Raw genomic sequence first — 25,812 nt, forward strand, 5'->3', positions numbered from 1 at the left:
GAAGCGAGTCACTACGCCACCACAAGGACTTAGAGCGCATTGGGAATTGGGCATTCCAAATTGGGGAGAAAAAAAAAACTGCAAATATTCCATGTAGTCTCTCAGTTGATATTATGACATAAAATCTTGCATGCTTAATAATTTTGAAATAAAATTTTTTTTGTTTAGAATGGTTTTAGATGTTAATATCAAAATACTTTGGGAAAGTTCACAACTGCCCAAGATATCCAAGAACCCAATGTATGGAAAGTATGGGACTGCCGTCCCATTACTTAAGAGTAATGATACAAACAAATCTTTGAATCACTGTTTTCGATATACATGTCGAGCCCGTCGGGATGAAGTTATGTCTGGAGTTAACAGCTGTCTCTAATCTGCACTGTGCTGATGCAAATTATTTTATTTAAATGACAGTGTTTACACCCATGCAGCTGTAATTTGTAGCTTAGAAAATGTTACGTGATCGATTGTATCAGAGCCAAGAAAAGTAGTATTTTCCAAACCCTGCCCGTCTTGGTGCTTTGGCCCTCTTTACAGATAAACCACAGAGAGAGACATTCACCCCCACAATATCTAGAGATAGGCTGGGAAAGTGTTATTTATGTTAGTGGAAAACTTTATTTTCAACTCGGATGAAAGAACACCACACAAACGATCCAGATCGAACCGCAGATGTTTTCTGTGGTTATAATGTCCATTTTGCTTGCATTTGAAATAAATTCTCTCCCAGCTAACGCTGTTAATTATACAAGGGAGCTTCTAACTAGATACATTAGGGGTGGGTGATATGACCAAAATCTTATGAGTAATTTTATATCAAGATAATGGTATATATCACAAGATAGTAAAATTTTTTGGGAAAACCAATAAAAATTGGTTAACATAATAAATAACCATATTGTAAAACCTATTTTTGGAAAATCCGGTCAGTGAAATAAATACTTTTTAAATGACAACTACTTCCTCTTATATAATTTTCTCCTTATTTAGAACTTGACAAACAGTCAAAGTTAAAAATAAACACTCGGTTTTAAATCAACCTTACCATAATACTTAATTTAACTTTATGCCACATTTCGGTTGATAAGTAACTCGATCTTTTCAAAGCAAAGTAACAAAGAAATTATTACATCATTTTTGTAAAAAATATACAACGAAAATAACACGTCTTGCAGAAAATATATGTAAATAATATTAATAAACACTTATTGAAAAAAATTTTTTGTCTTTCATTATATTCTTTAGCGTGCTTCATTTTGAGGTGGTAAAACCCACGTTGTTTGTATTACAACAAGTGATTATCGTTGCGCGACACCGTTTGCAAATTCAATTTTTAATCGGTTTCGGCTTTTGTGAACCTACGCCACAGATGTCGCACCTGTTTTAACAACAAGCCCCCCTTCATTTTCTTGACTTTTCTATTGATCATATCAGCAATAATTCATCAAATGATGGATAAGTAGGCCTACAGATGTGCGGTGTAGTCAAGCGAACCTCGGCATATTAAAGTGATGATTCAGGTGTCTGGATCACAGTGCCGCTTTCCCAGCAGAGTGTATCAGATCACGGTGGACTGCTGAATCCTCCACTATAGAGCGCTCACAATTCAATCAATAAATATTATATTGCATGTATTATATTTGGTAACATGCTTTTTTGTTTGATGCATAATTTAAACTATTAACGTTGATATGTAGAACACATGCTTCGAATCGGTACTGTCTCTAAGAAAACCGGCAGTTTGGTAAAGAGTGTGTCGAAATGAGTGCATATTAACTAGGGCTGCTACAAACGATTATTTTGATAATCGAAAAATCTAATGATTATTAGAACAATTATTCGACTTTTCAGGCGATTATTGCAACGATTAATCATTAGCTCTTAACCGACTATTAAGCTTGAGCCTCGACTTAAAACGTTGTATTAAACGTGCTTACTAACAATAGAGGACAAAATCATCTTTTAAAATATCTCTAAATGACATTCACTGCATTTCAAGGGGAAAAAAACTTGGATTTTTATTAAGTTTAATTCAGTAAAAAAAATCCTATTGTTATCAAGTGTTTTTGTCTTGTTTTCCTTTTTAAAATGATCTAAAAATCCTTAAAACCAGATACATTAACTTGAGAAGCAACATAAAAGATATTTAGACTTGCTTTAAAAGAATGTATCTTAAATATGATACTATTATATTTAATACTATCTATAAAGTGTATTTTGTATGTACGTGTATTTTTTCACTTGTTCATACTTAAAAAATATACTCCTATTCAAGATTTATTCTCTGGAAGCAAGTCTAAATATCTTATATGTTGCTTTTCAGGTAAATGTATCTTGTTTTAAGGATGTTTTGATATTTTAAAATACTGAAATATTAAATATTGTATTCAGCAATCTCCAAAAAAAAAAAAAAAAATTATTCTGCATTATAGCTCCTAAAGTTAATGTATGTTGTTTTAAAGGAGTTTTAGATATTATTTTGGAAAACAAACCAAAAAACACTAAGCAAAAACGTATTTTGTTGCAGTGTATAATAGGCTAAGACTAAACTCTTTCACCTTTCTGTTCACTTCAATCCATCTTTAACTCACAAATTAGAAACTCTCTCTTCTTAAGAGCTGTGTATCGCCGATTTTCTTCACGATAAGATACATACAGTATATTATGATTCAATACATCACACAGAGATGCCATTATAAAAATATTTGCGAATGCTCTCCTACTGGTAAGTCGTTACACAAAGTAGGATCAAGAAAGAAAACAAATGTGAAATTGTACTTTACATATAGCAAATGAAGCCTATTTTAGGGTCTTTTAGGGAGTTTTTACATTGTGACACTACTTTCAGGACAGTTATGCACATTTTACACCCCTTTTTCTCATTACAGCAAAGCGAAAAAAAATATGCATTATTTAAATTGTATTTACATCATAGTAGTACTTTGTACTATGCCTTTCATTTTTGCTGATTTAAAAAAAAAAAAAAAAAAATCAGCATTCAACAGCAACTTTTTTTACTGTAAGACAGTAATGACCAGGGCACGTATTCACAAAGATTTTTATCTAACCACTAGGAGTTCCTAGCTAAAAGTTTTTGCTTAAAACCTATTCACAAAACTGATAAAAGCAAGTTTTCTAAAGAAAATGGGGAAATCTTAAGGTAAGAGTAAAGTCGGAGTTGACCACGTCATCCATAGCGACATCACATTCTATGAACGTGATTTCTTAAATCGCCCAAAGTGATTGAAAATTCATATATATTGTATAATGTATTATCTAATGGAAAGGTTTAAAAATAATATGTTTGTATTTATACTCGGTCTAAAAAGAAAATAGTCAAGTACCACTTTATTAGGATGCAAGAGTCATGTTTGAAAGTGTTTTTCGGTTGATGAATACGTCTTCATCCTGTGTTGGTGAAATGGTACGAGTACACGTCCCGTCTAATGCATCAGCTACACCCCCTTCTAATTAACGAATTTGGTTACTTCATTAAATCCATTAAAGGAAAATCTTGATGTTTCTTTATGTAATGGCTTGGGCTTTGTGTGCTTCCAAATTTGTGGCAACTGTTTGGGGATAGCCCTTTTCTGTTCCAGCATGACAGTGCCCCTGTGAACAAAGTGAGGTCCATAAAGAAATGGTTTACTGTGTCTGGCATGGAAGATATTGACTGGCCTGCACAAAGCCCAGACCTGAACCCCACTGATCACTTTTGGGGTGAACTGGAACAGCAACTGTATGTCAGGCCCCATCGACCAACATCAGTTCCTGACCTCACTGATAGCCTTGTGTCTGAATGAGAGCAAATCCCTGCAGCCATGTTACTACATACAGTATAGTGGAAAGCCTTCCCAAAAGAGTGGAAGCTGTTATTACAGCAAAGGGGGAAATTGATGCCTAAGGTTTTGAAATCAAATGTTCATCAAGCACATATGGTGTCCACAAACTTTTGGCCATATAGTGTACATCCGGTAGCCCATCGATGACCAGCCTTATTTCCCTGAAGAGAGTGCGCATCCACAGGACAACATTTATTGACGGACAATGTGGGGTCAAGAGAGAGCATTTAAAGGGGACCTGTTATGCAAAATTCATATTTACATGGTGTTTGAACATAAATGTGAGTCGGCAGTGTGTGTACACAACCACCCTACAATGTTAAAAGTCCACCCACTCCTCTTTCTTATATTTCTATTAATCAAAAACAGTGTCTCAAAATGATTGGTTTTGGTATCCGCTCTAAAGTGACGTCACTTTAGAGCAGGCCTCGCCCACGACTGGTGACGGACTCCACCCTATTATCATAGATCCTCCCCTGAGTGATCGACACACAGTCCGCCATTTTTTTCCGCGCTGGAGCAGCTACATTGAGAAAAATAATATCTCAGCTCCATAAGCGTCATACGTGTTCTGTTGTTGGCTGTAAAAGTGAACGTAAGAGTCTTCATGTACTCCCGGCATCAGAGCCACTGAAGACACAGTGGACAAGTTTCGTTTTTGAAGAAAATGTGCCCCAAAACATACCAAAATTTGTGTATGTTTGAGCAAATCATTTTACACCGGACTGCTTTGTGAATGAGGGTCAATATAAAGCAGGCTTTTCTAAATATTTGATTCTCAAGCATGGATCAGTACCAACTGTTAGTGTTCCAGCTTTATATCCTGAAGATGTAAGTATCGCACTTTATATTTTGTGAATGTTTGCAAATCGCATGATGCGAGACAACCCCCTAAAATGTCATGTCTCGTTATAGCGCATAGGTAACGTCATTACAGTATATTTTTGTGTTGCTCATCCATCATTGCTAAATGGCTGAAAAACACTCCGGTATTTACGGTGTCAGTCATATTGGTTCTGATTTGTTGTTGCTATAGTATCCTAAGCATGAGCTGTAAAGGCACAGCCCTGTTCCGGAAAGGGGGTGGGGAGCAGTAGCTCATTTGCATTTAAAGAGACACACACAAAAACAGCGTGTTTTTGATTCCACTCCAAAAAAGAGGCATTTACAACATGGTATAATAAATGATCCGTGGGGTATTTTGAGCTGAAAATTCACAGACACATTCTGGGGACACCTGAGAATTAAATTACATCTTGTAAAAAGGGGCATTATAGGTCTCCTTTAAAGTTTGATTGATGATTCTGCTGTCAAATGACTGAGAAACTCCCAATTCTTCTGCTCTACTAAGTTGCATTTTGCCTATGGCCAGAGTTGTCTAATCCTTTATCTCCGGTGTCATTGGTTTTTGGTTCATTGGAGGTAATTGCATCACTAAGTACATTTACCATAATGAAAACACCCTCACAATTCAGGTGATTTATACCTGTTTAAAGGTCACTGTCATAATAATATCCTAATACACGCTCAAAACTATTTTGCCTATTTATAAGGTTTACACATTTAATTTTCATAACAAAACTTCATAAAAGTTATATTTAACGAAATTACATAAATAAAACTAATTTAATTTAGTTGAAATTTTGTCATGAATTGAGTGTATTGACTTGATTGCGACGAGGAAAGATGACAGCAGCCATGCTTTGGATTGTTTGCGATTCACTCTTAGGAATTTAAGAGTCCTCAGGACAGCTTCTAAGATGGCATGGGTTTAGGAGCTACTTTTAGCATTAAAATTCTCTATGAATTACTCTTAGATAAAAAAATTTACTAGTCCTAAAGTTAGGAGTGACACACCCCTAATTTTTAAGTGTTGCACCTAAACTTCTGAAGTTGGAGCTACTTTTAGCCTTAACATTTTTTGTGAAATAGTGTTAAATATATTATTACAAATATTCAATATACTGCCCAGCCCTGCACACCAAGGAAGTCCTCTGTTTCTTTGACATGACTCTTTTTATTTGTTTGTAAGCTCAGATTTTACTACATTCCTGTAAAGCCACACCAAATACTCTCCACCTCGTAATTGTCTGTCTTTCCATTCTCTGGTGTCAAATCCTACCGGGATTTCACACTGGATATTTTCAACTCCATCTGTAATCTTCATCAGTTGTGGTTGTTTTAACTCTTCAGTTAAACAGGACTGTATGTGCTGCTTTATCTTGTATGCAGTGATTTATTTCATCTTGTGGAATAGTTATTCATTCACTTGTTCACTCTGTAGTGTGTTGATTAAAGTCTGGATTGTTGGGGTAGATGTTCCATTGATGTGGTCATTAATTGGCCACACTGCTATTTACTGTGGTTAAATGGAAAGCAACAACCAGACAGACTCAACTTTTACATTCTCCATTTAATTCATTTGTTTAGTGCTTTTCATAAACTCTTATTGTTTCAAAGCAGCTTTAATTGACCAGTTGTCCTAGTTTACCTGGGACTGACCTGGTTTTGCTAGGTGTGTTCTGGTGTCGAGTGTTCACTAAAAAATAGGGCTGTCAATAGATCTTTTTTCTTTATCAAATTAATTGCATGATATGCCAATTAATTAAATGCATATATAAATATTTGCTGAGAAAGCTCCTCAAATAACAATTCAATATGTAATGATTAAATAATTATAAATAATTATATATTTATATATTACATTTATAATAGTTCAGATAATTAAAATGCATTTGATAAGCATTGATAAGGCTTAGAAGGCTATATATTGTTTATTACTATATTATTGAACATAAGCCTGTCATTTATCTTCAGTCCACAGCAATTCATTTTGCAATTGAATTTGACAATCTGTCCGAGAAAGATTTATTATAAGGGCTTATCTAAGAAACACGATAGTGTACACGTACGTCAGACGGACGCTTTTGGAGCATCTCGCTTTGGTTGTGTCCCATCGTAAACTCAGCGTTTTAGGTCGCTGTGTCAACATAAACGTAGTTTGAAGCTTAAAAACACGTCATGAGATCCCTGCTTTCGGAATTGCGCTCCTTCCAGCTGTGTTTGAACACAAGAATGCACTTTCCTCTTGTGCTGTTGCTGGTGTCAAGCAAGCCTAAGCTCGTTTATCTACAGCTGGAGTTTCGCTTACTGCCCCCTGATGAAAACAGGTGGTACTTCAAGCTTGAATTTCTCAGATGGTAGGAATATTCCTTATTACGGTCCGGGGACATGATTAATTGTTTGTTTTTTTGTTTTTTTTTGTTTTTTACTAATTATTTTATATAAAATTAATCACACTGAATTCAAACGAAATTGTCAGCTCTACTAAAAATGTAAACATTTCCCAGTTAGGCTCACTGACTTTTGAGCATCCGAAATGTCATTTTCGGTTCACAGTAGAAAACCTTGGGGAATAATAATAGTAAAGCTTTTTCTTTGTCATTGCAAGTTGATAGTCAATACTTTCATTACAACGTCTTTCTGCAAATCAGCTTGCAGTGTATCATTTAAAAGCCAAAATAACTAGTTTTTATTTGTATATGTATGTTAATAACTGACATGGATTATACACTAAGATCCTGGTCACAAAAAAGTTTTTTTATTACATGCAAAATATTGGTTTGCATTGTGTGTGGCACATATTTTTAATACATTTCTATAATTAGAAAAAGATCTCAATCAAGTTCAACTTTTGGTCCAAAAGGTGATACATTTCAGTAAATTCTGCCTGCACTGATCTCAAGTGTCAGCTGACAATAAATAATCACTTCCCTGTGATATAATGCCCTCATTGTCGTGGCTTTTGAGAAATCTTTAGTGTCAGAAGTCATTCAGATAAGACTTTAAACAGCACTTTTACTGTGGGTTTTTTCCCCATCTCTGATGACATGGTGCACTGTGACTGACAAGTGTGTGTGTGTGTTTGTGTGTTGCAGTCTCCCACAGCCAAATCACTCGACTTTACAGCCGGTTTCACAGTCTTGATAAAGGAGAGAATGGAGCGCTAAGGTACGACAGACACAATAAATGTGCTACATGAGTTAAGTAATAGTGGGGTGTATCAGTGTGATGTTGTAACCTCTTTGGCTCATGACCTGAGAGGAAGCGAATGTTGCATAAGGAACACAGTTTGGTCATGTCTGCATACCAGACATGTTCACTGAAGTGAAGTGTTAAGTCTTTCAAGAAAAAGTCTGAAGCTGGGTACACACTGTACAATTTTTACTGTCCTTTACGATTGTTGCTTGTCAGACTATAAATTATGATCCCAGTGAGGTCTTGGGGAAAAGTCACGGCACACTTTGTGACATTACGTTGGACTGTACGATGCACTTCGTCACCAAGACTTTGGTCCCATTCGTCCTGATTGACAGTGTCGACTGGGTGTGTTTTTTTTTTACGTTATCTGGCAGTCGTAGGACACTGCACGAGACTTAAGTGATCAAAGATTGATGATGTTGCCCTACGATGAGATAAATCTTTTACAGTTCCCGACATTAGTCTCAGGCGGCAAAATTGTGACCCAAATCGTACATTGTGAACCCGGCTTAAGTCAAATCTCAAGCTTTTGTCACATTTTCAGGTCTAGTCTCTTTTGGTAATATAGTATGTTACCCAAATGTTGCAGGTTAGTTTTATAAATCTTGACAATTAGTTTTGTGGGGGGGTTAGGAATTTGCTTGTTTGAAGAATTTCTGCACCACTAGGCTAGCATCACATCAATCAAATTATCCAAAGAGGTCTTCTGGACACTCCCATGTTCCATTGGTCATCCAAACGAATAGCCCCAGCCCAATCTCACACCATTGGCTTAGCCAGTTGAGCTGGTTGGGATGCACAAACAAACGATATTTTGAAATTGTCACAGTGTTCTCACATTTCGGTGAAGTGAACCTACAAATGGCTTACTTGTCGTTGTCTCTGCATATTAGCCTAAGATACTAGAAAGTATTTTACTTTATTTATTTTTCTTTACCTTTAAAATCCCTTGGCCTGAATCTGTTCAAACTGATCATTTCCGTGTGAACCGTTTAAGGTGCACTGGTAAACATTCACACAGGCCTCAGGCTCTGAACACAGTAAGTTAATGTGTTATGGAATGATTTCCTCAGTGTTTGAGCTTTCACTATGAGGAAAGACATTTCCCGCATTACACTGCTAAAAATATGAGTTTCAATGTAAATATTTCTTTTAAAAGCAGCTTAAAAACAGTCGACACTCCCACAGTTATAAGGTGTTTGTTTCCTTGAGTGACATTGCCAAAAGTTTGTTCAGATGCAGTATGTTCACATAATGTCCTCTGTATGGAGTGACCTCTGGTCACACTCGTCGCATATTTTTATTTAAAACCAGCTCGACTGTAAGTAAGCCATTTGTGTCCGACCAATAGAAGGTGGGGGGAGTCTTCAAGTTTAAGTCTGCTTTTGTTTTTAATGCAGAAATTCTACACCTCATTGTATAAATCAAGCTATTTGAATCCAGCGATTCATATGATGCATCTTACCCAACTTTAAGAGGATACTAACTCGTTCTGTTTACCAAATACACTGAAGTCACAGCTTGTGTTCTTGTTAAAATTGTTTGTTTTCAATGACAACATCCTCCATGATTTAAGACCTTATGAAATGATGGTTAGTGGTTGGTTCACAAAACTAGCTCGATGGTTGGTATTAAAAAAAAAAACATGTGCAGTACGCAAATAGGTTGATGACATGCTGCATTTGTTGACACCCAAAACATCCATCAGACTAAGATTAGTAAATGTTCAGAGACGAAATGTTCTGTGTTTGAATAATAAATATAAACTCAGAAATCAGGGCATCAAGGTATGTCTCCTCTGAGTGAGTGTGGAGGTCACATGTGAAGTCCTGCACTGCAAAAAAAAAAAAAAAAAAAAAATATCCAAATGTTCTTTTTTGTCCATTTTATTTAACATAACCAAACACACAAAAACATCAACTACAGATCACAGCATAAAATGTTTTAGAATATACATACTGTACATCCATATGTACCATCAGTAGTTATAATTCTTATTCATGAAAAAAATCTAAATACAAATACACATGTCAGTTTAGGACTCAAACTTGTTATAATCTCATAATAAGGATGTTTTTGTATTTCTACTGAAAAAGAAGTTAATAGCTAATACACTTTAATTTTTACAAATTTAGAAACCCGAAATAAAATTAAATTCTGTTAAGATTTTGATCATTGTTAGTTGATGTTACCTAATGTTAACAAAAAAACATTTCAGTGTAAGACAAGCAATCGATCAATATGAGTTTAAACTGATACAATATCTAGAGATGTCGACATAATACCGATATGTATACAATTTAATGGTAAAATATGTATCAACATTTTTGGAATTTAAGTAAACCTTTATTTTACACACTATTTACTCAAAATTAACTAAAATATTTGAAATCAGAAAATGTACATTATCCATTGGCAAGACCTCTGGTAAATTTTGGATCTGACACCAGGATCTGATTGACCGCTTCTGTTAATCGGGTACAAAGCTGGGACAATAATCGGCTGATGTTGAGCAAGTCATGTTTTCACAGAATAAGGAAATGGCTGTCCTGTAAAGCAGTAATTAAACATTACATGATCCAGTGTCAACTCAAGAACACAGTTAGTGGAGACATTTGTGAATTCTGAGTAATGCTTTTAATTCAGAAATAAAAAACCTAAAACAAAGAAACCGTGTCAAATGTTTTGACAGATCTTATTGGTAAAGGCCATAAATCCAAAGTAATATGTGAGCATTTATGCTTTACAATAAATGTTACATTTCAAACCATTTTCAGCCAATGGCATATGGAGAAGTGTTTGGGAAACCTGTTTGAAAACACTTTTAAAATGCACACTAAAATGCGCAGAAATTACATACTTCACAACCTTAAGTTAATATGCTATTTGAATCGAATGGTTCATGTGACCTGTCTGCATAACTAAAACTCTTTCTCTTTACCAAATACACAGGTTGCATTCTTGTTAAAATGTATTTTAAGAATGTTAAGAATGTTTTTAATGACAACATTCTCTGTGGTTTAAAACTTGGTGAGATGATGGTTAGTTCAACAAACCTTCCTTCGGCCATTCCGTTACATTTAATCATCATTCTTTGAAATCCGATCTGTAATGCAAGTAGGAAATTTTTTAAAATAAGAACAGTCATTTTCAAGGGATTACTGATAAATAAAGCATTATCTGTCACGTTATTTAATTATAGAAAAAAGTAATCTGATTGTGTTACACCAGCACTTGTTTCCAAAGAGCTACATCTGTGTGTGCATAAAACCTGAGAATCTTCCAGAACAGATTCTCACACAATAACCTCTTTCTCTCTCTTTCAGCCGAGAAGACTTCCAGAGGATTCCAGAGTTGGCTATTAATCCTCTTGGAGATCGGATAATTAATGCCTTCTTCCCAGAAGGGTGAGAAAATTGTGACGTACTTTAACACAAGTTAAACCTCAACCTGATCTGTTGGTTTTATTGCACTAGTTATCATTGATTACCGTGAACTTGAATGCTTTGCGTCATTTCACTTTTTTTTTTTTTTATGTGCTTTATTGGCATGACTAATTACTAGCAATAACCATGGACAAAATATATGAAATTAATGGATCTGAAAGAACAAATAAAATACACAGCAGTACCAAACAATGACAGGAATTTGTCATTGTTTGGTACATTCTCAAATATGTGGTGTACATGTTTGGTTTTATATTTGGAGTTTTCCATATATTTATATAAATACACTCATCAGGCACAACATTAAAACCACCAGCCTAATATTGTGTAGGTCCCCCTCAATCATGCCAACAATCATGCCACACTCCAAATCACTAAATCACATTTTTTCCCTATTCTGATGGTTGATGTGAACATTAACTGAAGCTCCTGATCCGTATCTGCATGATTTTATGCACTGCACTACTGCCACACGATTGGCTGATTAGATAATCGCATGGATGATTGTTGGTGTCAGATGGGCTGGTTTGAGTATTTCTGTAACTGCTGATCTCCTGGGATTTTCACACAAAACAGTCTCTTGAATTTACTCCGACTGGTGCCAAAAACAAAAAAACATCCAGTGAGCAGCAGTTCTGTGGATGGAAATGCCTTGTTGATGAGGTCTACAGAGAATGGCCAGACTGGTTTGAACTGACAAAGTCTATGGTAAAGGCCCAAACATACTCTACGCAAGTACGTTAACGCAGACGCAGCTTGCTGCGCAAGCTTGATTTCACACGTTTTTGTGTTGTGAAATGTGTCAGCACACAATTCATAACACAACACAAGTACACACTGCATTCTCAGCATTGCCGCAACGGGCGCTAGAGTGGATTTTCTTCTATCAATCAACTGAGTTAAATCTTTTTGAAAAAATATATATGACTTTTTGTCCCCAGTCCATTCGACGAACTTGTTTTTTCTCCGTGTCTCTCCCCACTCTTCAACTATTGACTCATCTACCTCATCCGGGCTGCATCCGAAAACGTAGGCAACTGAATTGCTGCCTAATCAGTTAATGGCTTAACTGATAGCTGTTTTGAGTGAATGGAACTCTTAAGGATACTGGTCGCCGAACAGTTTAAAAAGCACCTTATTTTCATCCTGCATCTGTATACAGCCTCCAAAGGCAGCATTTTCCTGTTTTCGGATGCAGCACCAGTTTCGTGGTCAAGCCTAAAAAAATAATGTATTGCCCTTTTATGGTCTGAGGTTTGTAACCACCAGAGCAACACAAGAGCACATATAATGTATGTACAGCGGGACCACGCGTTGGCCATATGTTAGCCAAGCGCTCGCGTTTGCGTACTTGCGTGAAGTATGTTTTGGCCTTAACTCAGATAACCGCTCTGTACAATTGTGGTGAGAAGAATATAACCTCAGAATGCTATTCTAAGATGCGGGTGTGGCGCTGCTGGCAGCACGAAGGGGACCTGCACAATATTAGGCAGGTGGTTTTGATGTTTTGTGTGTGTGTGTGTGTGTGTGTGTATTTTAGGCACATAAGATGTTTGACAAAAGCATTTGTCTTAAGATGGTTATTTATATCTTCAGCTTTAGTGTGTCAGTAGGGAATATAAATGTTAGACTCCCAAACATTACTTTTGCAAATAGAAAAGATTAGAATAGAAGAACAGGGAGCCCTGCAACAGATGTCATGGCCCCCACAAAGCCCCCCACTGAACATCGTGTCAGTCTGAGATTACATGAAGAGACAGAAGCAATTGAGACAGCATAAATAGATAGAAGAACTGTGGTGAATTCTCCAAGAAGCTTGGAACATCCTATCTGCCAACAACCAAGAAAAACTGTGTCCAGGTGTACCTAGGAGAATTGGTGCTGTTTTAAAAGCAAAGGTGGCCACACCAAATATTGATTTAGGTTTTTTATGTTTACTGGACTTTGTAGGACATTAAGTGATAAATGAAAACTATTTACACTACCGTTCAAAAGTTTAGGGTCACTTATTCATTCTTTATTTTATATATTTTTTCACATTTTAGAATAATAGTAAAGTCATCACAACTATGGAATAATAGAAATGGAAATATGGGAATTATTAAATCCAAAATAAATCAAAACTATGTTATATTTTAGCATCTTCAAAGTAGTCACACTTTGCCTAGATTTAGCAGAAATGTACTCTTGACATTTTCTCAACCAACTTCTTGAGGTATCACCCTGGGATGCTTTTTAAACAGTATTGAAGGAGTTCCCATCTATGTGTGGCACTTATTAGCTGCTTTTCTTAATTATTCGGTCCAAGTCATCCATTTCAAAAACTTCTTTTTATTTTTTTATCAAATTTTGTTTTGTAATTAAATTAATATGTTGGCACAATTATATTTTTGTCAAAACTAATTTTAAACATTTAAGCATACGCCTTCAGATCAAAAGATTTTTAAGATCGTGTGAAACATTTCAGCCAAGTGACCCCAAACTGTTGTGTATGTCATTATATTTGAAGACATCCTCACAATGCAACATTTTTCACAAGTGCCTAAAACTTTTACACAGTACTGTGTGTGTGTGTGTATGTATGTATGTGTATGTGTGTGTGTATATATATATATATATATATATATATATATATATATATATATATATATATATATATATATATATATATATATATATATATATATATATATATACACACACACACACTGTTAAAAAAAAATTAAGGGAACACGTAATCATCACAGTATAACAAGAAGTCAGTTAAACTTCAAGGATATCAATCTGTCCAGTTAGGAAGCCTGTCCTGGTGCAGGACAATGCCCGGCCTCATGTGGTCAGAGTGTGTAGGCAGTTCCTGGATGACGAAGGCATTGATGCCATTGACTGGCCCTCACGTTCCCCAGACCTGAATCCAATTGAGAACCTTTGTGACGTTATGTATCGGTGCATCCGATGATGCCAAGTAGCACCACAGACTGTCCAGGAGCTCACTGATGCCCTGATCCAGGTCTGGGAGGAGATCCCCCAGGAAACCATCCGCCGTCTCATCAGGAGCATACCCAGACATTGTCGGGAGTGCATGCAGGCACGTGGGGGCCATACACACTACTGAGTCACATTATGAGTTGCCGTGATGAAATTCACACAAGTTGGAACGGCTTTTGATTTCAATTGTTTACTTAGATTTTCGGTGTGAGTTTGAATCCAGCCCTCAGTTGGTTGGTGATTTTGGTTTCCAGTTACCGTTGTTACGTCATTTTGTTCTCAACGAATTACACAGTGTACAGTAAAGATTTTGATCTTCAATATATTTCATTCATCGAGATCCGATGTGTGATTTTAAGTGTTCCCTTAATTTTTCTGAGCAGTGTGTATATGTGTGTGTGTGTGTGTGTGTGTGTGTGTATATATATATATATATATATATATATATATCATATTAAATTATATTATTTTATATTATATTGTAGATTCAAAATAAAAACAAAAGCCTATTTTTTGGAACAATTTGTGACACTATTTTCATGATGAATAAAGGAATATTCTGGGTTCAATACAAGTTAAGCTCAATTGACAGCATTTGTGGTATAAAGTTGATTAACACAAAAATACATTTAGACTCTTCCCTCCTTTTCTTTAAAATAATTTATTTTAGAGGCACTTACAATGGAAGTAAATGGGGCCAATCCGTAAATGTTAAAATACTTACTGTTTCAAAAGTATAGTCACAAGACATAATATGCATATTAATATGATTTTAGTATGATAATCGCTAACTTACCTTTTCTGTGTGTAGTTATTGCCAATTTTACAACTTTGATGCCATGATGACATAACACTGTAAACCCTAAAACGACAATTTAAACAACTTTACAATTCAAGTAATAAACAAGTTTTAATTGAAAGAATTAATGTACAGTAATTGCTTCCAACTTCTATTATAAGTGCCTCATTGTCACTCTTTTTATTTATTTTTTTGAGAAAAGGACGAGTCAAAAAACATTTTTGTGGTAATCAACATTATGCCTCAAATGCTGTCGAGTGAGGTTGACTTATTTTGAACCCGGGAAATTGCTATAAGCACATTTCCCTGCCAAATTCTCATTACCGTTATGTGTTTATTTGAAATTCCCATTATTCCCATTCTTTTAATTTAAATAAGCATAAATTAAAGGCTGTTAAGTATAAGACCATTATGTATAAATACTTTACAGTTTAAAAAAATAATTTATATGTATTTTTTTTTTTTTTATAAAAGTTATTAAAATGTAATAACATATGATGTTATTATATATATAACCTGAACATGTTCTTGACAGGTTTCATGATATTGGTCTAGATATTTCAAAAGACATCGTTTCTATATGAGTTCATCAGTGTGTGTGCATTATGGCCTTGATTGGTTATGTTGCTGTTTCATGTGACATGTTTAGTGACTTGTGCAGACTGCATCGTTACACTTGCGAAACACACAACATGTGGGCAGTTTCACATGGCTCTTGGTTACTTCATGGGTTATTTGGTTTCAAGTGTTTTAATGTTACAGTGTGTTCAGATTCCTTGAAATGTATGCAGTAACTTTCCTGTGGCCATGTCAGTTATAAACATTTCACTCTAAAGTAGGACAGCAGTTTGTCAAGGCTTTAGGAAACTGTTTCATCAGAGTAAAGTAAATAGCAGTAGAGCTATTTTTCTTTCCTGGTTAAAATATTACAACTCAAAGTACGTAACAGTATAGTTGTCTAGTGTATGGATGGAGAGATATACCAGCTAGGCAAATTAATCTGTTGATATCTAGCCATTTAGATATAACTGTGCATGCTTGGCCAATTAAGAATATACTATGTAAATAATTTTAAATACACTACCACTGTAAGCTGGCCACTTCGCTGAATCTATTTAATCCTTTTAAATATATATATATATATTAACTTAATTTTAGTTTGCAGTGAAATTCAAATATAGGTACACTTTATATCTGTGATCAGAAGGTTAAGATCATGAGGAAAATAAATTCAGTTAAGCACATCCAAATGTTTGAATCTGCAATTGGTCACCTTGCTCTCTAGATATGGCATCAGCCATTGTAAATCTCATAACAGTTGACCACTAGTCTGGATCTTAGAATTGAATTCTAGAACAGATCTCAGCAGAGCAAACATAAAATCAGTTCAAACAAATGCAGTGTCTATCGTCCTTGAACTCGTGGTTCTAATGTCTTTCTCTCATGTTTCTTAGTGAGGATCAGGTGAATTTCAGGGGCTTCATGAAGACTCTGGCTCATTTCCGTCCTGTTGAAGACAATGAGAAGAACAAAGACCTGACTGCAGGCGAGCCGCTCAACAGCAGAACCAACAAACTCCTCTGTGAGTTCAACCCCAACATTTCTCATATCAACATTTACTGAAGCTATTTGGTAGATTAGACTAGTAATAGATTGTGAAATAGTCACAGCTAAAGGGCATTGTTAGGCATGACACCCAGTGGAGACTATACTTACTATATAGCATTGCCTTAAGTGCTTTATTTCTTTTATGTAATGTTTACTACATACGAATATTACTACACAATTATTCTTCAAAAACATTATTTTATGAATATCCATTAAGTGCCATCCTTCCGCTAGAAGATATAGTCCCTGACATGTAAACTTTGGCTTCTATGTATGCTGCGTATTTTTAGGACTGTGCTATATAACAAAAAAAACTTGAAATATCTCAATATTTTTCAGCCGTTTAACAATATTTCATGTATATCTCAGAATAACACAGTAAAAATGTAGTTGACCTTCCTATCAATTTTTCAGATGAAAAGTTTCCTTTATCTGAGCGGTATAAGACTTTTGTACTTTTGTCTACTTCTCCTCCACTTGCCATCTGAACACACAACAAAAAATTTGGACTTAATTTGATAAGTCTAAGAGGTTGGGAAAAAAAGAAGCCTTTACTGTTCGCGGACAAAATTGACCAACCATAGGAAATGACTGGGAAAGGCTGAAAAAACTGCTTTAAAAAAATAAATCTATAAATCAGCCACAGTGCATAAATAACACACACCAAAAAAGGGATGAGACTACACAACATGCAGAGTGCAAAACATAAACACACACACAAATTAACTGGTAACACTATAACTCAGAGTATTTGTTTTTTTTTTGCTTTGTTTTTTTTTTTGGGTCAAAAAATCTATAAATCAGCCACAATGCAGAACACACATACACATAAATGAGGGGGTGAGACCATAACACCCACAATGCAACACACACGTGTGTGTGCACAAACACACACATACACACACAGAGAACAAAGTGTATATTTATACCAAAATGCACAACTTGTGATTAAAATGTTTAATTATTACACAGTAGGTGGCTGCATGGAACACTGCAGCCATCTACTGGCTATGATTGTCATAACATGATTTTCAAAACAGGTTTTTTTTCTTTTCTTTTTTTCCCCAGAATGGCAGCAATACATGTTTTCTTTGTTTCAACTAGGTTTTTACTGTAGTGAATTTACATAAATGTGCTTATTTACATATACAAATAAATGGTGATATGAAGAAATGTATATGTACAGTTGATGTCAGAAGTTTACACACACCTTAGCCAAATACATTTAAACTCCGTTTTTCTCAGTTCCTGACATTTAATCATAGAAAAAATTCCCTGTCTTAGGTCAGTTAGGATCAATATTTTAAGAATGTGAAATGTCAGAATAATAGTAGAGAGAATGATTTATTTATTTATTTCATCGCATTCCCAGTGGGTCAGAAGTGTACATACACGTTGTTAGTATTTGGTAGCATTGCCTTTAATTTTTTTTACTTTGGTCAAATGTTTTGAGTAGCCTTCCACAAGCTTCTCACAATAAGTTGCTGGAATTTTGGCCCATTCCTCCAGACAGAACTGGTGTAACTGAGTCAGGTTTGTAGGCCTTCTTGCTCACACACTTTTCTATCAGATTGAGGTCAGGGCTTTGTGATGGCCACTCCAATACCTTGACTTTGTTGTCCTCAAGCCATTTTGCCACATCATTGGAGGTATGCTTGAGGTTATTGTTCATTTGGAAGACCCATTTGCGACCGAGCTTTAATTTCCTAGCTGATGTCTTGAGATGTTGCTTCAATATATCCACATAATTTTCCTTCCTCATGATGCCATCTATTTTGTGAAGTGCACCAGTCCCTCCTGCAGCAAAGCACCCCCACTACATGATGCTGCCACCCCCATGCTTCACGGTTGGGATGGTGTTCTTCGGCTTGCAAGCCTCACCCTTGTTCCTCCAAACATAACGATGGTCATTATGGCCAAAACATTAAAAAAAAATTGTTTCATCAGACCAGAGGAAATTTCTCCAGAAAGTAATCTCTTTGTCCCCATGTGCACTTGCAAACTGTAGTCTGGCTTTTTTATGGCAGTTTTGGAGCATTGGCTTCTTCCTTGGCGAGCAGCATTTCAAATTATGTTGATAAAGGACTCGTTTTACTGTGGATATAGATACTTGTCTACCTGTTTCCTCCAGCATCTTCTCATGGTCCTTTGCTGTTGTTCTGGGATTGATTTGCACTTTTCGCACCAAACTACGTTCATCTCTAGGAGACAGAATGCGTCTCCTTCCTGAGCGGTATGATGGCTGCGTGGTCCCATGGTGTTTATACTTGAGTACTATTGTTTGTACAGATGAACGTGGTACCTTCAGGCATTTGGAAATTGCTCCCAAGGATGAACCAGACTTGTGGAGGTCCACAATTTTTTTTTTTGTGCTCTTGGCTGATTTCTTTTGATTTTTCCCATGATGTTAAGCAAAGAGGCACTGAGTTCAAAGGTAGGCCTTAAAATACATCCACAGGTACACCTCCAATTCGGTACACTACATATCAGAAGCTAATTGTCTAAAGGATTGACATCATTTTCTGGAATATTCCAAGCTGCTTAAAGGCACAGTTAACTTACTGTATGTAAACGTCTGACCCACTGGAATTGTGATATAGTCAATTAAAAGTGAAGCAGTCTGTCTGTAAACAATTGTTGGAAAAATTACTTGTGTCATGCACAAAGTAGATGTCCTAAACAACTTGCCAAAACTATAGTTTGCTTATATTACATCTGTGGAGTGGTTAAAAAATTTGTTTTAATGACTTCAACCTAAGTGTATGTAAACTTCTGACTTCAACTATAAATAAGATCTAAATAAGAAGGTTAAATTAAAAGACTTAAAGAACACAATAAATTATATATAGTTTGTGTATTATTATTTATCCACAAATTTAACAATGCATAGTAATATAAAGCAATATTTACCAAAAGATGTATTTTTACTTAAATGTTTAGTATATAAGCAATGCTACATGGAGATTTCTGTTAATATTTTAGTTATGACGCAAACTAGCTAGATGAACATGATTTGCATCATTGCTGTTACTTCATCGTGTACTTGACCAATTAGTATTCAGGACCAGAATTATCCATTTTATATTACTTAAGCTTCTACATCTTCAAAGCAGGTAAAATGTCATTTCCCAAAGAGAACAAAGGGCTTGAATTGGTCCAGGTCTTAAACTTAATTACACTGTTTATAGCGATCCTCTAAAACCTTCTTTAATCCATGGCTATCTCTGTTCGGGAAACCAGTTTTCTTCTAACAGCCCTTAAAGTATGTTCTTATCGTGTGAGTTTATTACTAACAGTTACTGTTGCAATTTAAAGCTTCTTATAATATTTTGGTTATCTTTTCTTGTCCCTCCCAGTCGCTTTCCGGTTATACGACCTCGACAGAGACGACAAGATCTCCAGAGACGAGCTGCTACAGGTGAGAATCACGTTTATTAATGCACAATAGAGGTCCTCTGCACCTGACTTTGGCATGAGAGTCAAAGAACAATCTGTACTGCCTAAACAATGCCACTGTGACTCACCTGACCCTGCCATCTGAAACCAGCTTGTTATAATCACTCAGTAAACAGAAGAAAAAAAGTTAGAGACACCTCCGAGTCATAACCGGATGCTTCTCAAAAAGGTCATTTGAAATTTCTACTCTATCTGGTCAGTAATTATGAGATGACTAATCACGATTATTTTATTGTATTGACAGCCCTAGTTTCTAGCAGAAATAACAAATCTGTGTATCATTTTGTGAATTTCTGTTATTATTATTATTATTATTATTATTTCTAAGAGTTTAGTTTGTGTAGTGTTCATATTTCTGGGGAGTTTCTCCTTGCATTTGTCACCTTTAGCTTTCTAACTGAATATCGCCCTCATTTCATTTCGGAGCTGTAGCCTAGCGGGCTGCACTCATGACATGTAGTGCTGATGCATCACAGGCGACTCGAGTTCGAGTCCTGGCTCTTTCCCAATCCCATTCCCACTCTTCTCCCTCTCATTTCCTGTCACCTCTCTACTTTCCCAATCTCATTAAAGCCAAAAGGCCATAAAAATAATCTTAATTAATAAAAAAACGTTTCTCCTCGGGTTCATACATCTAACATTTCTCTAATAGTAGTCTAAAAAGTCTGTCAACTTTGAATATAAAGTAAATATTTTCCAGATTAATATTTAAATTTATTTTGGTGTTAGTACAATGACCGCATAAAAACTACTTTAAACCACCAAGTCAAACTCCATTTTAACTAATATGGAAATATCCTCTCTCACCAAAATTAAAAAAACATGTTTTTTTTTATTTTTATAATTGAACACATTATAAATGGGCCTTTATACATGAACATTTATAGCTGTCTTTATATTTTAGAAATGGGGTCCCTCACAAAGGGATAATAATATTTTGGTGGTCCTTGGCATCAAAATGTTGGATTATGATCAGTAATATATTTATAAATGAATGGATAGTTCACCCAAAAATGAAAATACTTTCATCATTTACTCACCCTCATGCCATCCCAGATGTGTATGACTTTCTTCTGCAGAACACAAATGAAGATTTTTAGAAGAATATTTCAGCTCTGTACGTCCATACAATGCAAGTGAATGGTGAGCAAAACTTTGAAGCTCCAAAAAGCACAAAGTCAGCATAAACATAATCCATCAGACTCCAGTGGTTTAATCAATGTCTTCAGAAGTGATCCAATTGGTTAAAGGTGAGATCAGATCGAAATGTAACTCCTACAGTGAAACGCAGTAAAAAAAAGTGTTATATTTTGGTCTGTTCTCCCTCAAAATCGATTAGATTGCTTCAGAAGACATGGGTTAAACCACTGGAGTCGTATGGATTACTTTTATGCTGCCATTATGTGCTTTTTGGAGCTTCAAAGTTGTGGTCACCATTCACTTGCATTGTATGGATTTATAGAGCTGAAATATACTTCTAAAAAAATGTTGTTTGTGTTCAGCAGAAGAAAGTCATACACCTGATATGGGATGAGGGTGAGTAAATGATGAGAGAATTTTCATTTTGGTGTGAATTATTCCTTTAACATTAACAGAGATTAATAAATGTTGTAAAAAAAAAAAAAAAGTAGTTAATTGTTGTGCATTAATCAAAAGATCAAGGAAAGTTTAATTCATCATAATATGACCCTCTTTTAAAGAGAATGTTTAAATAAATGCCACTAGAGGACACCTATTAATAACACAAAATAAAACAAATATTAACCTAACATTAAAATTGTGTTTTTCCAGGTGCTGAGAATGATGGTGGGTGTAAATATTTCAGATGAGCAGCTTGGCAGTATTGCAGACAGAACAATCCAGGAAGCCGACACAAATGGAGACATGTGTATCTCCTTTAATGAGTTCACCAAGGTAATGCCTAAACTACTGTACTGTGTTTGTGTGTCCACATAAAGGAACAGTTCAGCCAAAAATGAACATTTTGTCATCAATAACAGCATGTCGTTCCAACCCTGTTTTTTGTTTTGTTTTTATTCTGTGAAACACAAAAGGAGATGTTAGGCAAAATGCCTGAGCTTCTGTTTTCCATACAATGAAAGTGGATGGTAATTTATATTGCCAAGCTCTTAAAAAAAAAAAAAAAAAAAAGGCACCATAACATTAGCCCATGTGACTCAAACGCTGATATTTCAAGTCTTAAGCCATTCGATAACTTCTAAATTTAAGCCTTTATTCACTGATATTCTTTTCATCAGCGCTTGTTCAATTAAAAAATGTGCCTTTAGATGCTTCACACCAGGTTTGATGCTGTTGATGCCAAAAACCATTGGTTCTCACGTGTCATATGGCCAAAGGTTATGCGGCAGCTTGAAAACGTGATCCCACATGAGCTTTGTGAGATAAAACAGAGGGGACAATTTTTATTTTTTTTGCAAGATTTTCAGTAACCAATGTCTTAAATTTTGATCTCTTCTTAAAAAAAAAGCTATCATTTGCAATGATGTGATTTTTCTGGAATTCCGTTTTTTACGACCTAAAAATGTGACCCATGTGAATTGTGTAAATCCTTTAAAACAAAATGGGGGGGCAGGGGTGTTCATATTTCATCAGGGGTTAATGTCTTATAGACAATAGGGCTGAAACGATTAGTCGACGTTATCGAAAACATCTACAGTAAAAAATTGTCGACAAATTTTCGTAGTCGTATAGTCGTTTGATCTCATTTAACGTAACATGAGATCACATTAAACTCTAATGATGACGCACGAGAGCAGGATTGCAGTTCTGTTCTGACTGAGGAGAGGAAGAAAACACAGCTCACAGTCCAGATGCACTCTAAACTTTCCAAACAGCTTCAGGTGATGTAGATCGCAAAGTATGAGGGAATTATAATGCAAAAATACCAAATAAGTAAATACAGAAGCACCCATCTTTAAAGGAAACACACCGGCATTACATCTTTAATGCAATTATATTTCATGCGTTATAGCTTTATTAAATTTCAAATAATAAGGAAGCAGGTCGTGTAAATAATTAACTCCGAAACTTGGCATTTCTCTTTGCGGTCAGCGCCTCTTCTATGAGTTGCGCGAAGTGTCCCGATCTAAGGGGGAGAGACTGAAACTGCACACGTCTGATGCACACTCGGTCACGGGGACGCTCATCCCTCAAGCGCGCACGCTTAATGCAGCTAGATTTTAACGTGATGACTCGCAACTTATTGAATCATAATATATGTCACTGTGTGTTTCTTATCAAGAAGAAAATTGGCAATATGCAGCTTTATTAATAAGAGAGAGTTTTTTTGTGAGTTAAAGATGGATTGAAGTGAACAGAAAGGTGAGAGAGGGTAGTCTTCGCCCCATTACACACTGCAACAAAATACGTTTTTGATTTGTTTTTGTTTTGGCTTGTTTTCCAGTATAAATATTAAAAACTCCTTTAAAACAACGTACATTTTCTTTATCAGCTATCCTGCAGAAGAAAACAATTTTATCTGAGAATGTTGAATATAATATAAAAAATACAAATATTTTAAAATATCTTAAAATCCTTTTAAAAAAAAAAAGATGCATTCAACTGAGAAGCAGCATATACGATATTTAGACTTGCTTTTAGAGAATAGATCTTGAATATGAGTATATTTTGTCTTTACTGCACTCGCAGAAGTATAAACAAGTGAAAAAAATACACTTATATACAAAATACAAAATACACTTATATTTAAGATACATTCTCTAGCAAGTCTAAATACCTCATATGATGCTTCTCAAGTAAATGTATCTTGTTTTAAGGATTTTTAGACCATTTTAATTAGAAAACAAGACAAAAACACTTGATAACAATAGGATTTTTTGCAGTGAATTTCTTTACTGAATTAAACTTAGTGATTTTTCCCCTTTAATTCAGTGAATGTTATTTTAGGTATTTTTAAAATATGATTTTGTCCTCTTTATTGTTAGTAAGCATGTTTAATACAACCTTTTAAGTTGGGGTACAAGCTGAATAATCGGTTAAGAGCTAATGATTTATCATTGCAATAATCGCAGAATAGTCGAATAATCGTTCTAATAATCGTTAGATTAATTGATTATCAAAATAATCATTCGTTGCAGCCCTAATACAGAATGCCCTGTCCTGTGTTCCTGCCCACCCAAACAAGTCATTCAGCCTTCGTGAAATCTAAACATTTACTTTCAATTTGTTTACAATTTCCTCAATTGCACTATTATATTCCATTTATTATAAGTCAAGGAAACATTTCTGCTTGCCTTTGACTACAAGATTTCATCTCGGGGTATGCACAGAAACCATTTTGGTTTTTTGGTTTTTGTTTTGTTTTTGTACAAAAACAACACCAAACCGTTCAATTCTGATGACATTGAGAGAATTATTTGTACATTTTCTTCAGTATGTGAAGCATTCATGTAACTAATGGCTAAAGCATTAGCACTCCTGAGTGAGCCACACCGAACACTTTGATACACGGCACAATAGTCAAAGATGTCCGTCTAACAGATAGAAAAACAACTGAATTACAGCATGGATGAATGCAAAAATGAGTATGGTGTGAACAGCCCCGTATTTACATGACAGAGCACCAGTTGACGTTTCTCAAAGTTAAGTCTCAAAAAAGTAACATTTTGTTTCAAATTATTGTTGGTAAATATCCAATTCATCCAGCTGTGTTCTTAAATATCCCGATACCATTTTACTAAATGAGAAACCGCTGCAAATGATTCAGTGATATAACAGCCCGAACGAATTAGATCTTGTAATGATGACGGGAGAGTCGAACCACTCTGTAAAGTCTTCTCCAGCACATCCCAAAGACTTTCAATGGGGTAAAGGTCAGGACTCTGTGGTGGTCAATGTGAAAATGATTCCTCATGCTCCCTGAACCACTCTTTCACAATTTGAGCCTGATGAACCTTGACATTGTCGTCCTGGAATATGCCTGTCCCATCAGGGAAGAAAAAATATAACCTGGTCATTCAGTACATTCAGGAAGTCAGCTGACTTATTTTATTGCCGCATAATGTTACTGAGCCTAGACCTGACCAATTGAAGCAACCTCAGATCATGACACTGCCTCTAGAGGCTTGTACAGTGGGCATTATGCATGACGGGTGCATCGCTTCATGCGCTTCCCTTCTCACCCTGACGCACCCATCGCTTTGGAATAGGGTAAATCTGGACTCATCAGACCACATGACCTTTTTCCATTGCTCAACAGTCCAATCTTTATGCTCCCTAGCAAACTGAAGTTGTTTTTTCCGATTAGCCTCACTAACAAGTGGCTTTCTTGTGGCCTTACAACTGTTTAGTCCCAATCCTATAAGTTCTCGTCGCATTGTGCATGTGGAAATGCTTTTACTTTCACTATTAAACATAGCCGTGAGTTCTACTGTCGCTTTCTTCAAGCGTTTTAGTGATCTCCGATCACAATCATTCAAGATTTTTTTCTGACAACATTTCTTCCGTGAAGCTGACGGTTCACCACTATCCTTCCAGGTTTTAATAATGCGTTGGACAGTTCTTAACCCAATTCCAGTGATTTCAGTAATCTCCTCCAGGTGTTTTCTTTGTTTGATGCAGGCCAATAATTTGCCCCTTCTGAAACACATTA

At 35.6% G+C, this 25,812-nt stretch overlaps 1 protein-coding gene across 1 annotated transcript in view; it reads left to right on the forward strand.

Annotated features, from left to right (window-relative positions):
- Positions 1–25,812, forward strand: part of LOC127411993 (calcineurin B homologous protein 1) — a 30,035-nt gene that overhangs the window by 2,257 nt on the left and 1,966 nt on the right. Inside the window, exons 2-6 of the mRNA XM_051647999.1 lie at positions 7,781–7,853; positions 11,210–11,290; positions 16,571–16,698; positions 20,081–20,142; positions 21,972–22,094. Coding sequence (XP_051503959.1) covers positions 7,781–7,853; positions 11,210–11,290; positions 16,571–16,698; positions 20,081–20,142; positions 21,972–22,094 — 467 coding nt within the window. The remainder of the gene's footprint in view (positions 1–7,780; positions 7,854–11,209; positions 11,291–16,570; positions 16,699–20,080; positions 20,143–21,971; positions 22,095–25,812) is intronic.

This window comes from Myxocyprinus asiaticus, chromosome 21 (genome assembly GCF_019703515.2).
Source record: "Myxocyprinus asiaticus isolate MX2 ecotype Aquarium Trade chromosome 21, UBuf_Myxa_2, whole genome shotgun sequence".
Taxonomy (NCBI): Eukaryota; Metazoa; Chordata; class Actinopteri; order Cypriniformes; family Catostomidae; genus Myxocyprinus; species Myxocyprinus asiaticus.